The sequence below is a fragment of the Paroedura picta genome, chromosome 1 (genome assembly GCF_049243985.1).
Source record: "Paroedura picta isolate Pp20150507F chromosome 1, Ppicta_v3.0, whole genome shotgun sequence".
Taxonomy (NCBI): domain Eukaryota; kingdom Metazoa; phylum Chordata; class Lepidosauria; order Squamata; family Gekkonidae; genus Paroedura; species Paroedura picta.
In genome coordinates, this window is record NC_135369.1 from 202,485,843 (window position 1) to 202,501,786 (window position 15,944).

The window sequence follows — 15,944 nt, forward strand, 5'->3', positions numbered from 1 at the left end:
TGAACTGCCCCAAGCCTGTTCCTGGAGAGGGGCAGTATACACATTGAATTATCATTATTAATTATTATTATAATGCTATACAGCAGGGGTAGTCAAACTGCGGCCCTCCAGATGTCCATGGACTACAATTCCCAGGAGCCCCCTGCCAGCATTTGCTGGCAGGGGGCTCCTTGGAATTGTAGTCCATGGACATCTGGAGGGCCGCAGTTTGACTACCCCTGCTATACAGTGTTGCTCAAAAACACTCTCTCTGTCCCTTGCAGGGGCAGGCTGGGCCTTCGGAATCTATCCAAAGGCCCAGGAGATGGCATCAGAATTCTCCCTTCTCTTTGTTTGCTGTCTCCTGTTTCCTTGGCACCCGAGGGAAATAGAACCACTGGTCCAAGGAGTGCTCCATAGGCCTGCCTTGTCGAGATTACTCTCCCCTGTAGCTTTGAGGGCAATGTGCATAGCGTAGGGGAGGGCGGAGTGGCCAAAACAGCACCCTCTGGGGTTGAAGCTGAATTTTTTTAAATGCTAGCACCCTCTGGGGGTTAAAGCTGAATCTTTCTTTCTTTCTTTCTTTTTTTTTTTTTAAATGATAGCCAAGCAGGCTGCAGAATGAAAGGAGAAGGGAACGCCGCATCCTCTGGGGACAACAATGCCAATGGTAAGGGGGCTTGGACAGCAGGGTCAGGGAGCTATAAATTTACAACGCTCCCACGGGGCAAAAGGAAGGGAGAATCCAATCCCGAATCAAATCCGTCAGGTTTCTGGTTGAGGCCAGGAGACGAATGCCATCACAACACTGGCCTCGCTAATGGGAAACCACCTGAAGAGGTCCACCCAAATTCAAACCATCCCCTCCCCCCCAAAAAAAGTTTTTTTTTACTTCTGATCCTAATCAAATAATCTAAAAACACCTAATGAACTACATAATGCATGTTTTATTGCCTATAATTTTATTTAAGGGTTGATTATTTGTTGGTATTTGTTGTGACCTGCTCTGAGCCTGTAGGGAAGGGTGGGCTACAAGAATAAAGTTGTAGATATCATTGTTAATATTATGGAAGGAGGCCTGAGAGGGCCTCCCCCTCCCCCTGCAAATTACGGCCATCGGTGGGTCGGTTTTTAAATGCTGTATTTAATGTTAAACCACTCCGAGAATTCCAGGGCTCAAATGAGTTAATACAGTGAGAAGGACTCACCGCTCATCAGTGAAATGTATTTTTTTTAATCAAAATATAATCGATGTGCTTACGCTATTTCTGGGTCATGTTGGAGTCACGTGTTCCTGAAGTGTTGGATGTTCCTTCTGTTTTTTGGTGGGGTTAGCCCCTTCCTGTTAATCCGCTGATTAGCAGCAGAGAGATGGGGCGTGACAATCTGGAACCCCGCCCCTACTAGGGGGTCTGGCAAGTTTAGCCCTGGAGGTATTCTCCATGGAGCCAAATAAAACAGTTTTAAAAACAACCAGTTTAGACTGCTTTATGAAATTACAATCATTGTTCTGCATTGGTTAGAGTCTGTTGAAAAAACTACGTTGCAATGCTCTCTGCATGGAACAATTCATAGCCCTGCCCCCTGTAGTTTTGCCAACTCCGCTTTGTTCTCTAATGCAGTCACTAATCTGCATAACTAAGGATCTTCCCTGCATGGCTAATAGAATATCTCAGGCAGGCAGGAGAGAAATGAGTTGGTGAAAAGCATCTTTCAGAAACAACGCTTAAAAGACGCTTAAAGCACCAAAGAGGCAGTTCACCATGCAGAGCAAAATCAGTTTTGCAGAGTAAATTAACTCTTCTGTGCAGAGATCAGAAAAACAACAGTGTATTTAGTGAGTTTTCATCAGCTTATCCATCATGCAGAAGAGGCCCTGGGCCCTGACAACTGCTCTACCTCAAGATATGCTGTCTCAAGGTGCCTCCAGCGGTCCCCAGAAAAGTTGTTGTCTGTTGTATCTTTCAGGGTTTTGGAGAAAGGATGCACCTTCCCTTCCAGTACAAGGCCATGGCACCGCAAGGTCCAGTCAGGAAAAGGACTCTTCATCATCCTCCCTTCAACAGAGCAACAGTGAAGAAATTCTGGGGCTAGTGCATGAGACCTCCAAAGAGTCCAGCCCTTCTGAGTAGGTGCCCGATCTTGAACTGTTCGGTCAGGGTCGTGGTGTTGTGGTGCTTCACAAGTAGATGACTCTCCCCCTTCTGTTTCGTTTTTATCAGGCCCAGCTCTCCCTCGAAACCCGGGTCCTCCTCACCTTCCCCTCAGCTTTCGAAGGCTCCTCTTGAAACAAAACTGGAAGAAGACGTCGACCAATTCCTGAAGGATATCCTGCAGGAGCCTGTCCGTGAGTCCCGTTGCACAAATACTTAGAAAGAAGTGCTGGCAGCTTCTTTGTGGTGTGGAACGGACGTGGCTATATGCCATGCGTCTCTGAGTTTGGTATGCCTTCAGATAATAGCTGTGGGTGACTTCTGCCTGCTGCACTGATCAAAAGTCAACAACCGGGACTTTGGCTATTGCAGAAACCAGTAATAGTGCCTGAAAGGGTTAGGGTTGCTACCTCTTGGCTGGAAAATACTTGTAGACTTTGGGGGTGGAGCTGGGAGTGGGCGGGAATTGGGGTGGGGAGGGACCTCAGTGGAATTTAATGTTAGTTATGGAGTCCACCCTCCACAGGAGCCATTTTCTCCAGGGGAACTGATCTCTTTACTCTGGAGGTGAGCTATAATTTCAAGGCATCCCCAGGTCCCACCTGGGGACTAGCATCCCAAGGTGCCAGATCCCTGCTGGGAAATATCTGGAGATTTGAGGGTGGAGCCTGTGGAGGGTGGGATATAACGCTATCACCTCCACCTTCTGAAGAAGGTCCACTGGGTTGCCTGGAGGTCAGTTGTAAATTTGGGAGGTTTGCAGGCCCCACATGGAGGTTAAACAAAAAACGAAGACCTCCCCCCCTCCCCAGCTGAGGAGAGTTACAGATGAAAAGGAAGCTATATACAACCAAAGAATCTTTATTCTTAAAGATGCAAGTCAAAGCCAAAACGAGATCCTTAATAGAGGAAGGCTGTTCCATGCCGATCCCCCATCCAAAATAACTGGAACCCAGGGTCCGCTGGATACTTTTCAGTTGGATACTCATAGTGACTGTCTAAGAACATATTTTAAAATCACTGGAATTTTAGAAAGATAAGCCACTGAGGAAGAGCCAGTTTGGTGTGGAGAGCCAGCTTGGTGTAGTGGTTAGGAGTGTGGACTTCTAATCTGGCATGCCGGGTTCGAATCTGCACTCCCCCACATGTAGCCAGCTGGGTGACCTTGGGCTCGCCACCGCACTGAGAAAGCTGTTTTGACCGAGCAGGAATATCAGGGCTCTCTCAGCCTCACCCACCTCACAGGGTGTCTGTTGTGGGGAGAGGAAGGGAAAGCGACTGTAACCTGCTTTGAGACTCCTTCGGGTAGAGAAAAGTGGCTTATAAGAACAAACTCTTCTTCTTCTTCTTAAAAATGAATTCATGATCAGATCTCGCTTTGACTTTGACTTCTTTAAGAATAAAGAAGATCCTGTTTGTATATAGCCCTTTCATTAGCTTTCTTTTCATCTGTGACCCATGTGGAGGTTGGCAACCCTGGAGCCTGACCATAGGTGGAAGGGAGTGGGGAGGGGAAAGGGAGAGACTGTGCATGCCACAAGGGGAGGAAGGGCGCCAGCAGAAAGTGGAAGAAAGCAGGACCCAGAAAACTGGTAGGGAAAATTGGGACCTGGAGAGAGTGAGGAGAAGCCAGTCAGGGAGAAGAACAGTCAGGGAAGCTCAGAAGATCAAGGAAAAGGCATGAGGGGGAAGGGGGTGGTAGACCTAGAATACAGGGAGAGAAAGCAGAGATGGATCAAAGGGGGCAGGTGCCAGAATATACAAGAGGTGGGGGGGGGACTGCTTTAGTTCAAACCTCTAAAAATGGTAAAGGTAAAGGTATCCCCTGTGCAAGTACCGAGTCATGTCTGACCCTTGGGGTGACGCCCTCCAGCGTTTTCATGGCAGACTCAATACGGGGTGGTTTGCCAGGGCCTTCCCCAGTCATTACCGTTTAAAAATGGTATGGAATGGTATTCCCTGAGGAGGACACGATTGGCACCAACATGTTATTTGTGTCTGAAGGGGAAACTGTGCAATTGCAAGACTTGGGAAAGTAGTGAGTCATTTACCTACCGATGACTCTTTTCATTTGTTGATGATTGGGAAGAGGCCAGCCCCTAGCAGTGATTAGCATAAGACTCATAGATAGAAGGGTGGGAATCGTTGAAGGGGCTACACTGTTTTTGTTTTAAGGCGCGGCCGGGCTGTGCGTGTGCACATGCGCACTGCGCAGCTGAAATCGCACACGCTTGGCACTTGTGCGCATGCGCGAAAGTGCCGCGCGTGCGCAATTTCAGCTGCGCAACACGCATGTGCGCATGCGCGACTGGGCCGCACATGCTTGATGCACGGCACGGCCCTTATTCCCTCTCCCCGCCCTCCCGCAGTAAGAAGCTTCCCGGGCCGCAGGCTTGCAGCCTGGGAAGTTTTTTACTGCGGGGGGGGGGCGGGGAGAGGGAACTGCGGCCCGGCACCCTGGCCTTTGCGGCCCGGCAAACTGTTTTAAGGCACTGCATTGTTTCTATCCTTTTTGACTCATGCTCATTAAAAAAGAGAGACTTTCTGCAGGTCCCTCTCTTTTCCATATTATCACACAAGAGCCAATATAGGGCCTAGTTTGCACACATAGGATAAAGCACTTTCAGTGTGCTTTGGCAGCTGGATTTTCCTGTGCAGAACAGGACTCATCAGAGATGATCCCACCATCCTTTAGCCCCCCCCCCCAATTTTCCTCATTCTCTATTTGTTTGCTTTAAGGGCCTTTCTAGACTCATCAGAGATGGTCCCACTATCCTTCAGCCCTTCTTGACTTTCCCTCTTTATCTCTCTTGCTACATTTATTTATTTGCAATCTGAGTCCCAGATGGTATGAAAGTGTGATGCAATCTCTCTGGGAGGTAAGGGTTCCTGCTTCCCAAAGCTGCTCATCCAGCAAAAGAAAACAGTTCTGCAGCACTTCTCTGGAAAAGGGAGTATTACTGAACAGATGTGGACATTTTGCACCACTGCATTTATACTGCCCCTAGGTCAAGTGATGCTAAGAATGGGCTTTTGTCTTGGCAGGCATCCTTTTTGAATGTTCTCACTGTTTTGGAACTGAATGTACGTTAGACTCTCAATGTGGTCTTCTTTCACATTATTTTTTTTTAAAGGAAAGCGAAAAAGCATGATTTGGGTACCCCCCCCCCCCAATTTATAGCCTGTTCTCATTTTACAAATGATGTTTGAAAAGCAGAAAATTCAGTTGTTTGGGTGTTCAGTTTCCCCTGCTTGTTTTCTTGTGGTTGGGTTTCAGGTGCAAACTCCTCTTCTTCACTAACTGGCTTAAACTTAACCTAGCCTTTCTCAACCATTTCATTGTTAAGAACCTCCTGAAACATTCTTCAGGCTTTTGAGACACCCGGGGGGCATTGTGCAGAATAAGCTTGGGAAGCACAGCTCTGTACAGACCCACCCAGGGCCCCTCCAAACTCCTTCCAGGCCCACCATTGGCCATTTTGGGAGGGGGGGGTCCACATAATCATGTGGTTGAAACACCCAATAATTTAACACATTTAAAAATGTGTTAAAAATTCATTAACTCCCACCCAATGGGCAAAATTCTTCCAGGACCATCAAGAAACCCCAGGGGTTTTATGAAACCCTGGTTCAGAAAGTCTGACTTAACCCATAATGATTAGATGGTGGCATGATTCCCAGAGGGGATCTCAAGAAAGTGGGCATCAAGAAAGCCATCCTGGGTCTTCTAGTTACCATGTTGGTATGGCAGATATTCTGCATTCTTATCAGGGTGTATTGTCCATGGCACTGTTTCTAAAGCTGGGTCTCACAAAGATGGCAACAAGGTTGGAGGAAGAACTGGATTCCAACCCAGGAATACCTGAGAGACCCACAAGATTTTGGGGGTCTTAGTTTTCAAGATTCAAAGCTCCTTTTGGCAGAGCAGATGGAGGGATCTTTCACAGCTGGAGTCAATGGGTTCTTTTGGGTATTCCAGGCTGAGTGGCCGTGGTTTGGTAGGGCATTTCCGCACCTTTAAAATGTAGCTGGAGAGCACCCTAATGTAGGCAGTGTATTCCGGCCCCTCTACATGACGTCCCCCACATTCAGAGTTTGCCCAGCTGCCGGCTCCCTACTTCCTCCATTTTAACACGCCAAAAGTGGATTCACCACCCTAAAAAGTACTAGCGACCGGAGAGCAACGAGCCTTCAACGAGCCTTCAACAGAAATGTCAGGGACTAAAATATGGCCACGAAGCCTGGAAAACCCACACCAACCAGGTCCTTGGGCCCTCAAAGACTCATACCCCTCCAAATCATGTGGGCCTCGAATGTGCTCCTGGACGTGCCCTCTGAAAAGAAGGTCTGGGTCAGACTATGGAGGCTCAGCCGCTTCACAGTTTTGCTGGTTTTCTTTCTTTTTTTAAGGAAGAAAAGGTCACACGGACAAAGAATGGACGTTCTACCCCAGTTCTAGTCACCTCACTTACCATGCTGGAAAGAAGTGCGTCTTTGATGGCCTCCACCTCAGAAACAAAACCTCCACCTCTGAGAGAACGTTGGAAAAGAGCTTCGGAAAGAAGAAGAATGGTAAGGGTTGGCACTCCATGGATCCGTCCTCCGACCCCAAAGGCTCTGAAATTAGAAGTGTTATGTGGAATGTTCAGGCACAGATTTGTTATTCTTGGAGTGAAATAGGCCTTGATGACGGGTCCAAATCGGAGACCCTTGATGACGGGTCTAAATCGGAGGTCCCCAACATGGTGCCCCTTTCCTGGTACCGCCACCAAATTTGTTTTTTTAAGAAAGTGGGCAAGGCTAGTTGGGACTCATGCTCAGCAAGGCTTCTGATTGGCTGTCCAGATTCCAAGGCCTCGTCTTCAACAGACTGCCTGCCTTCAGGGTTGAAGAGTCGCCATGACAGCCGTGCATCACTTCACTCCCTCGCATTTGGTGTTTTGTTCCACATCCTGTGGCAGTGTGTTTGTAGTTGTGCCCACTGCTATTGTGTCAGAATGGCAAAGGTGCACCCAGGGGCTGGCTGGCATCATGGGGTCCATGGCCATCGCACAAAGGTTTATACTCAGGGTTAAATTATATCTTGATCCCGTTATATCAAGACTAGCAAGAAAGCCCACTGCAAGCAGGAATGCAATGGGCGCTAGGATCCAGGGGACACCGGGAGGTGCAGATCTCTCTCTGGGTCTTTCTCCCTCTCCCTCTCCCTCTCGCTGAGTGTCTCTGGTGTGCCTCGCAGCAGAAGGCATAGCAGGTAATTAGGAGGGAAGGAGGGCTGGGATGTAGTTTGGGCAGCTCTCTGTCTGTCTGTCTCTCCCTCCGTTGCAGCAGGGGTGGCTCTCTCTGTGACTCTGTCAGCAGCTTGGGGCAGCTCTCTCTGTATCTTTCTGTGCCTCCCTTGCAGCAGGAGCGATAGGAGGGAATGAGGGCTCGTGTGTGGTCTGGCAGGGCTCTGTGTGTCTCTCTCTGTCTCTGGCATGTCTGAGAGGAACGTGGCTAGGGCCCAGGGAGGGAGGGCGGGACCTGTAGGGGAAGGGCCAATCAGGGTGCAGCCAGCGTTGCCCTATTCCAACTTGGACAGCCAGACACGTTCCACCCCCCAGGCTGTTTCACAAATATATAGAGGAACCATGGATAAGGATTTCTGGGACTATTGCTAGAGTTTCTCACTCTGCTTTGGGCAATTCCTGGAGACCTGGGGTTGAAGCCAGGGGCGGTGGTGGGTTCTCCATCTTTGGAGATTTTTAAACAGAGGCTGGATAGCCATCTGACAGAGAGGCTGATTCTGTGAAGGTTCAAGGAGGTGGTATCAGGTTTGTTAGAAAAACCCTGTCATAAATTAGCTTGAGTTACTCCATGATGTCCTTGCAACATCTGACAGGTGGCAGGTTACAGTAGATGAGCGATTGGGATGTGAGTGTCCTGCATAGTAGCAGGGGGTTGGACTAGATGACCCAGGAGGTCCCTTCCAACTCTATTATTCTATGATTCTATAGCGGGTACGTCAACTATGATTTCCCAAAAGCCTGGAGTTTCTTGCTGGCCCTGGAAGGGTTTCCCAATGAGTGGGAGTTAATTCATTTTTAATCTATTTTTTTAAATGTGTTAAATATTTATCAAGTGACATGGCCATATAAGGTCATATTAATAGCCAATGGTGGTCCTGGTGGGGGTGGGAAGGGGAGGGGCCCCAGGTGGGCATGTACACAGCTAGGCTTACCAACCATATTCTCCACGATCACACAGCTTCTGCGGTTTCTTGAAGCTTGAGGAATGGTTCAGCGGTTTCCCAAGGGGAAAATAGTGGAGGAAGGCTGAACTAGATCCTGCAGTTTTGTTCTGTGAGCAAGGGTGCTGGCTTTGTCGATCCAAGGCGCCATTCGTTCGTAGATGGGAGAGGCTTCCTCGGGGATTTTGGAGCTTGTGTGCACAATTTTTTGTCCTTGTAGGTTGGAATACAGCAATGAATCTTGTACAAAGAAAAAGGAGAAAGAAGATCCTGCAGGGGGCAGCAAGCCATAGCTAGCCAAGGCTTGTAGGAAAAATATCTTCTTTCTAAAGGGGCGGGTTCTGGTTTGTCTGCAGAGTGTTATTCTTAGGATTTTCTTCTAGAACAGTATCTCTCTTTGCTAGTAGGGCTGCTAGTTTCATTTCTTCTCTTTTCTATCCAGTTTGTTAGTTCTCAAATGAAGCTTTCTTAACCCTTAATCAGGTCAGTGTCCTGACCGCAGCACAGCCATTCTCCTGTGGACTCCATGGCATTATATCCTGTAGACACATGCCTCCGTGTGTGCGCCGAGTTGCGCACCAGCGCTCGCGCCTCCCCTCCCCCCCCATGGCGCGGAGCTGGCTACGTCAGCCTGGAACGGCTGATTCGGATGCCTCTGCGTACAACCCAAATTGCCAGTATCTAGGTTGTGGCTGGAAGATCTCCTGGAAGAACTGGTCTCTGGGTTACTGAGATCAGTTCCCCTGGAGAACATGGCTGCTCTGGAAGGGGGACTCTATGGCATTATATCCCATTGAGGTCCCTTTCCTCTCCACACCCTGCCCTCCCCAGCCTACACCCCCACAAACCTCCAGGCATTTCCCAGCTCAGAGCTGGTAACCAACCTTTCAATCTGCCAAGAACATTAATAGAATCATAGAGTTGGAAGGGGCCATACAGGCCATCTAGCCCAACCCCCTGCTCAAACTGAGTTGCTGAAAAATTGGATGGGAGAGAAGAAGAAGAAGAGTTGGTTCTTATATGCCGCTTTTCCCTACCCAAAGGAGGCTCAAAGCAGCTTACAGTCGCCTTCCCATTCCTCTCCCCACAACAGACACCCTGAGGGCCTTTCCTCAGAGGGCCCGGTCCCCAGGCCCCGGATCCTCCTCGTCACTCTCCTCTTCAGCCTCTCCATTTTGTCTACATCCTACTTGAAGTGAGGCCTACAGAACCGCACTCAGTACTCCAGGCGGGGTCTGGCCAATGCAGTATGCAGCGGGACCATAACTTCATGTGATTTTGAGGTGATGCCTCTGTTGATACAGCCCAAGTCTGCATTCGCATATCATATTGCATGCAGTTTGTTCGGAACTCACCTTGTAAGTGTCCTACCTTGCAGGGGGAAATTCTTGGGGCCTTTTCGCACAGGGATCTTTGTTGCAAATTGTTTGCGGAATGAAAAATCGCCATTTAAAATAGTGGAATTCGTCGTTATGCATACCTGCCTTTGTACTGGAATCAGTTGCGTTTTTTAGCGTTTCCCACAGGCTTCCGGTCTCGGCAGAAATCGCTAGAAAGGAAGCGCTATTGCCAAGCTCGTCCCGCCCTTGGCCGTCAAGCAGCCAATGGGCAGCCGTTAGCATGCTCCCAAACAGCCCCTTTCCCTTTAAGAAAGGTTTTTTAAAAAAAAAAAACGACCCATAGCAACGAATCTAGGTAGATTCGTTGCTACGGAGAGACCCATCCAGCTGCCTAATGTGAGCTGTCGTTTGATTGTATGATCGTTTGCACGCTGCCTCGAGTGATAAAAAAAAAATCCCCCCCCCCTCTCACGGGCCCGATTTTCGGCTGGATTTATTTGTAAAAAATAAAGGGACTTTATTTCAGCAAACGGGCTTTTCAGTGGTTTGTGCTTAGTGACTAAAGGTGAAGGACTGAAGCCAGGGAAGCCTCTAAACAGAAAGAGGCTCGCCGGTGCGTTTATCCCCGCTCGCTCGGAGAAAAAAAAATGGCGATCGCTTCGCCGGAAGTTTGGAGGAGAGAGCCAGGGGGAGGGACTTTGAAGAACCAGCAACAATGGTAACGCACAGGTCTTTAGCGCTACTGTTGCAGATTGGTTGCAGGAGTGTATCGCTATCCGGAGGGTGAATCCACTTTTCTGGATTCCCCTGAAAGCGCCACAACGAAGCGCTTTTTGCTGATTGGTTTCAGGATTGTTGCAGATTGTCTACGACGTCGTGGGTTATGGCAAATTAGTAGCGTTTCCAAATAGCAACCATTCTGCTACTTTGAAGCCGTGCGAAATGGCCCTTGATCTTAGATTGGGGAGGGCTAGAGGCTGAGTTCCTTGGTCTCTGGCTTGAGGGGGACTGAAAGGGACTTGGGGGGTAGCAATCACAAGGGGTTGCGAGGATTCATACCTCAAGCAATTGATGGTTTTGTTCTTGCCTAACATTTCCGCCCCTTTAGGAAGCTTTTATAAGCCTCAGACAAACCCGATATCTTGCCAGACCACAGGAGTGGGCCAGCAATTTCCATATGTAAGAAGATTAATTTTATTCAGATGGCGAATTAGGGATGCTTTTTGTTTCCTGTCATGCAGTATATTGGACCCTGTCATTTTACATGGTCAATTAAGTTTTCTTTTTCTTTTTGCACAGCGGAGTAATTCACAAATATGGACCCCTGTTTTCATCTGCACAAAGAACACAGTGTATTATATCTAAAATTAAACTTAATTTAGTTCCGTCATTTGCATTTAATTCGTCAAAACAGAGAGCAACTAATAATTAGCATTTCTGACAATTAATGGGGATAATAGCTTCATCCAAAGGCAACCCTTCAAAATTTATTTATTTCTCTTATACACTACTTTTCTCTCTAACAGGGACCCCCTCCCCCCAAGTAGCTTAGAACATGTTCCCCTTCTGCATTTAATCCTTACAACTAGAGTTGCCAATCTCTAGGAGGGGCTCAAAATTCCAATTGATTTCCAGACAAAGATTTGTTCATCTGGAGAAAATGGCTTTGGGGGGGGGGGGTGGACTCTATGGCATTACATCCTGTAGATTGTTGTTGTTGTTGTTAGTTGCGAAGTCATGTCCGACCCATCGCGACCCCATGGACAATGATCCTCCAGGCCTTCCTGTCCTCTACCATTCCCCGGAGTCCATTTAAGTTTGCACCGACTGCTTCAGTGACTCCATCCAGCCACCTCATTCTCTGTCGTCCCCTTCTTCTTTTGCCCTCGATCGCTCCCAGCATTAGGCTCTCCTCCAGGGAGTCCTTCCTTCTCATGAGGTGGCCAAAGTATTTGAGTTTCATCTTCAGGATCTGGCCTTCTAAGGAGCAATCCGGGCTGATCTCCTCTAGGACTGACCGGTTTGTTCGCCTTGCAGTCCAAGGGACTCGCAAGAGTCTTCTCCAGCACCAGAGTTCAAAAGCCTCAATTCTTTGACGCTCAGCCTTCCTTATGGTCCAACTTTCTCCCCAAACCCCACCCTCCCATTGTGACCAAATGGTGAAAAATGATTGCTTGTGCCTTCCTTTGAAATTCTAGCGACAGAAATTGACTCCAGAAACGGCATCCCAATGGTGACCCCCGGTGACCAGCCGTACAGCTGCCCAGAGCAAAGCAAAGACTTCTACAAAATGGGATCAACAATGACGTCAGTGAATTTTGGGAGGCAAGTGTTTCTGATTTGTGTTGTTCTACTTCTTTCGTAGATTTAACATGCTTAGCTTTACATTTTCAGAATTCCCGAGGTGGGATAGAGCTGTGCAAGTCTGTTGTATTCAGGGCAGATGGCGTTGATTCCAGCTGGAGTTTCCCTGAGTTGCAGCTCACTTCCTCAGATGCAAAGAAAAAAAAGGAAAGCATTGTCCTCATTTTTATGCAGAAAATGACAGAAGGGGATTGGGTGGAGAGTCCAGAAAGTCATGTTCAGATGACATTCTTTGTACAGCAGAAGCCTTGGGGATGCAGGCCAGACATCTCTGCTAGTGAAGCTTGCCAACCTCCAGGGAGAGGCTGGAGATCTCCTGTGAACTTAGGCAGATTGTGAGTGGGTAGACAGAAGGAATTGTCCTGGTGCTGGGTTCTTGTGGCCCTTTCTTGCATGCCAATAAGCCTATCACCACTCTGGGATCAGAAAGTGAATTTCTTCCGGGCCAGACTGGCCAGGGATTCTGGTTTGGTGGGGGGCATCATCTGGGCATGCAATTGGGGTCACTGTGGGTAGGCAGGTAGCTGTGAATTTCCTGCATTCTGCAGGGGGTTGGACTTGATAGCCCTGGAATGCACTTCTGATTCTATGACTCTAGGGAATCACAGCTGCTCTCCAGACAACAGAGATCAGGTCTCCTGGAGAAAATAGCTTTGGAAGTCCCTTCCCTCTCCAAACTCCCCTCTCCCCAGGCCCGACCCCCCCAAATCTCCAGGTACTTCCCAATCCAGAGCTGGCAACCCCATTGCTAATGGACACTTGATTCTGCTGTTCCATGGCCCTAGTAAAGTATTGCTTGACCTAGACACATCTTGGCATAGGGGATTGTAGCCAAGGTCATGCCTCCCCAGTGATCTTTTCTCTCCCCTTTTTACAGTGTAAGTTATACAAAGAAATCAGATACCTTCATTCCCCTTCAGCGCTTGCCGGCAGATCCTTGGTATGTATCTCATCATCTATTTAGGAGTATTTGCTTATTGACACTTGCCGTTGTTCTGCCATTTTAAGCATTAATTTGGTGTTTGGTTTGTTTCTAGCACTTGTTTCTAGCGTTTGTAGTTGCAGTAGGCTTTTGGAGTGACATATCAGAGAACCAACTTGGGGTAGCGATTAAGAGTGGTGGCTTCTAATCTGGCAAGTCAGGTCCGATTCCCTGCCTCTCGCAGCCAGCTGGATGACCTCAGGCTCATCACAGCCCTAATCGAGAAATGATATTGGGGCTCTCTCAGCCTCACCACCCTCTCAGGGTGCCAGTTGTGAGGAGAAGAAGGGATTGTAAGCCATTTTGAGATGGCTTTGGGCAGTAAAAAGCAGAATATTAAAGTCTTCTCCTCCTTCTCCTCCTCCTTCTCCTCCTCCTCCCAGATGGGCCCCAAATTTGGTTGTGATTCTCTCCCAGATGGATCATGGGGTCGGGAGTGAAGACGAGGCAGAAAGGAACGGGCTGGGAAAGGAGGTTCTGGGGATGGCCCAGTTGGGTTTACCTCTGCAGAATGGGTGACATTACTCCATAGTACAGCTGTTTTTGCTAGACATTTTAATGTTTGAAAGTATATGTAAAAGTTGCAACTGGGGTTTGGTTGTCCCAGAGATGGGGCTTCCAAGGCACGTGAGAAGCAGGGGTGGTCTTTCCTTGCTTTCCTGTGCAGTGGCTTCCTTGGTGGTCTCCCATCCAAATACTCACCCTGCTTAGCTTCTGAGATCTGATGTGATCCCTCAAAATGACAGCTCAACTCCAAGCAATAGAGACCAGTTCCCCTGGAGAGATAATAATAATTATTATTATTACTCAATTTCTAGACTGCTTCTCCCCCATTGGGCCTGAGGTGGTTTGCAACATATTAAAAATACAAAGATATTTTATTAATTAAACATTACAATTCTAAAAATTAAACTCGAAGAATAGCCAACTCTCTCTTTCCAGCTCAGCCCGTAGTCACTTGATGCATTTTCTACCTGGGGCTCAACTCAAGGCTAGGGACAGATCTTATTCAACTTCCCACAAGTATCAATGGCCTCATTTTATCCATGAAAAAGTACATCTGTGATATACCCAAGCCCCTCTGTTCACCTACATCTAAAACTGCCTTATACTGAATTGGACCTTTGGTCCTTCAAGAACCCATTTCACCCACATAGGATAATGCACTTTCAGTGGCCTTCTGCTGCAGGACTTTCCTGTGTGAAACAGGAGAATCTACTTCTAAAGTGCATTATCCAACATGTGCAGAATGGGCAGCATTGTCTACTCAAATTGGAATTGGGTCTCCTGGATCACAGGCCAAGGTAGTTCATATCACCTGATACCTGGTCCTTTCCTCTGGAGATGCCAGGGAGTGAACCTGGGACCTTCTGCATACAAAGCAGAGACTCTTCCCCGAGTCTATCCCTTAAGCTCCACCCAAGCTCATGGTGGGGTTTTAACATAATTATTTGAGTAATCTAATCATTTGGATCCCTCATATTCATTTCTCCAGGCTTCTGGGTTTATTTCTTTATCAAGCTTAGAATTTTTTAATGGTAAAGTTTTGGGACAGGAGTATTCTACCAATACCTGAAGAAACGTGCACGCACATGAAAGCTTATGTTTGGAATAAAACTTAGTTGGTCTTAATGCATAGCCATAGCCACCAGTAGTGATGGCAGCATGCTGGGTCATTTGAAGTGAGTAGGCGATGCTCTGGTTTGGGGGCTTAATTCTATAGTTTTAAATTTCCACTCCACACGTCTTGAAGTCCCTGCAATCCCAGTGTCACTAATGAGCACACAGGAGTAGCCTTGCTGCTTAACAACAACCCTTCAGGTCTGACTTCACCAAATTACTTGATGACTGCAATTCCAACTCCTAGCATGGTGCCAAGGCCAGCCCTTGGCATGGGGCCTACTACCAGGGTTCACAGATGGAAGATATTGAATGTCTTATCAGAAAGATGAAAAATGGATGTAGGTTTCTGTCCACAGCTTTTCTGAAGCGCCCAGCTTGCCCCAGATGTTTCCTGTGAAGCGGCTGTTAATATGTAAATAGATGCTGATAGCAGTCTATTTCACTGACCTTGGTAAGGGCACAGTTGAGAAATGTCTTTGCTGCCACAGTTCAACTCAGCAGTCACCTTGTTTGTTTGCTTTCTTTTGCACCCTCCCCAAAAATCTTAGTTTGCCTTACCGCATAAAGGAGAAACAGCGAGAACAGGAGAGAGAAAAGCTGGAAGTGAAAAACCTGGACCTTTGGAAGCCGGCTCCATCGTTGCTGCAGACATTTTTTGTGACGTCACTAGGCAGAAGAATGACTTACCAGCCCTATTAAAAACGGAGATGACTTCTGCTCAAGAGCCCGTTGGGGGAAGGGACACAGTTTCGTGAAGATGCTTGAGAACCATCTTTTCCCCAAGGGCAACCATCACTTCCGACAGATCTGTAGAAAGCCCTTATCCAAATTTCCCTGATCTCATGCCTCTAGGTCAGGAAAGATGCTCAATAGATCGGGTTTTTATAAAAGGGAATGAAACTCAGCGCTTTGTGTTTCGTCGTCAACTCTGTGACTTTCCTGAAACTGTCTTGTTAGTGTGGAATAAAGATTTTGTGGAGGAAGGGCTGAGTTTTCAAATGTTTCTTTGGGGATGATGAATTAGCGCACTTAGACTTGGATAGCCAAGTCAAGTCTTTATTATTACGGTACTAGACCAGGAGTCAAATTACAAGGTACATAAAAACATCTGGCATTAACAAGATAAAAGAATCATTGATAACTTAAATATTATGAAAGATAAAAACATTCCAGCTATAAGAATCATTCTGGTTTTAAAACTCACAAGCATTATCTCAAGCAATTGAGACTATCTCTACCTAAGTTGCTCCGAATCCAACCAGCTCTTCCTTGTT

The 15,944-nt window shown here is 47.5% G+C and overlaps 1 protein-coding gene across 1 annotated transcript; it reads left to right on the forward strand.

Moving 5' to 3' along the window:
• Positions 1–368: 368 nt before the first annotated feature.
• On the forward strand, positions 369–15,653 carry SPATS1 (spermatogenesis associated serine rich 1). The gene is made up of 7 exons (XM_077308550.1): positions 369–649; positions 1,948–2,107; positions 2,202–2,326; positions 6,543–6,704; positions 11,900–12,026; positions 12,943–13,005; positions 15,219–15,653. The coding sequence occupies exons 1-7, from the start codon at positions 601–603 to the stop codon at positions 15,367–15,369; spliced, it is 837 nt and encodes a 278-aa protein (XP_077164665.1). The 5' UTR covers positions 369–600; the 3' UTR covers positions 15,370–15,653.
• The last annotated feature ends 291 nt before the right edge of the window (positions 15,654–15,944 follow it).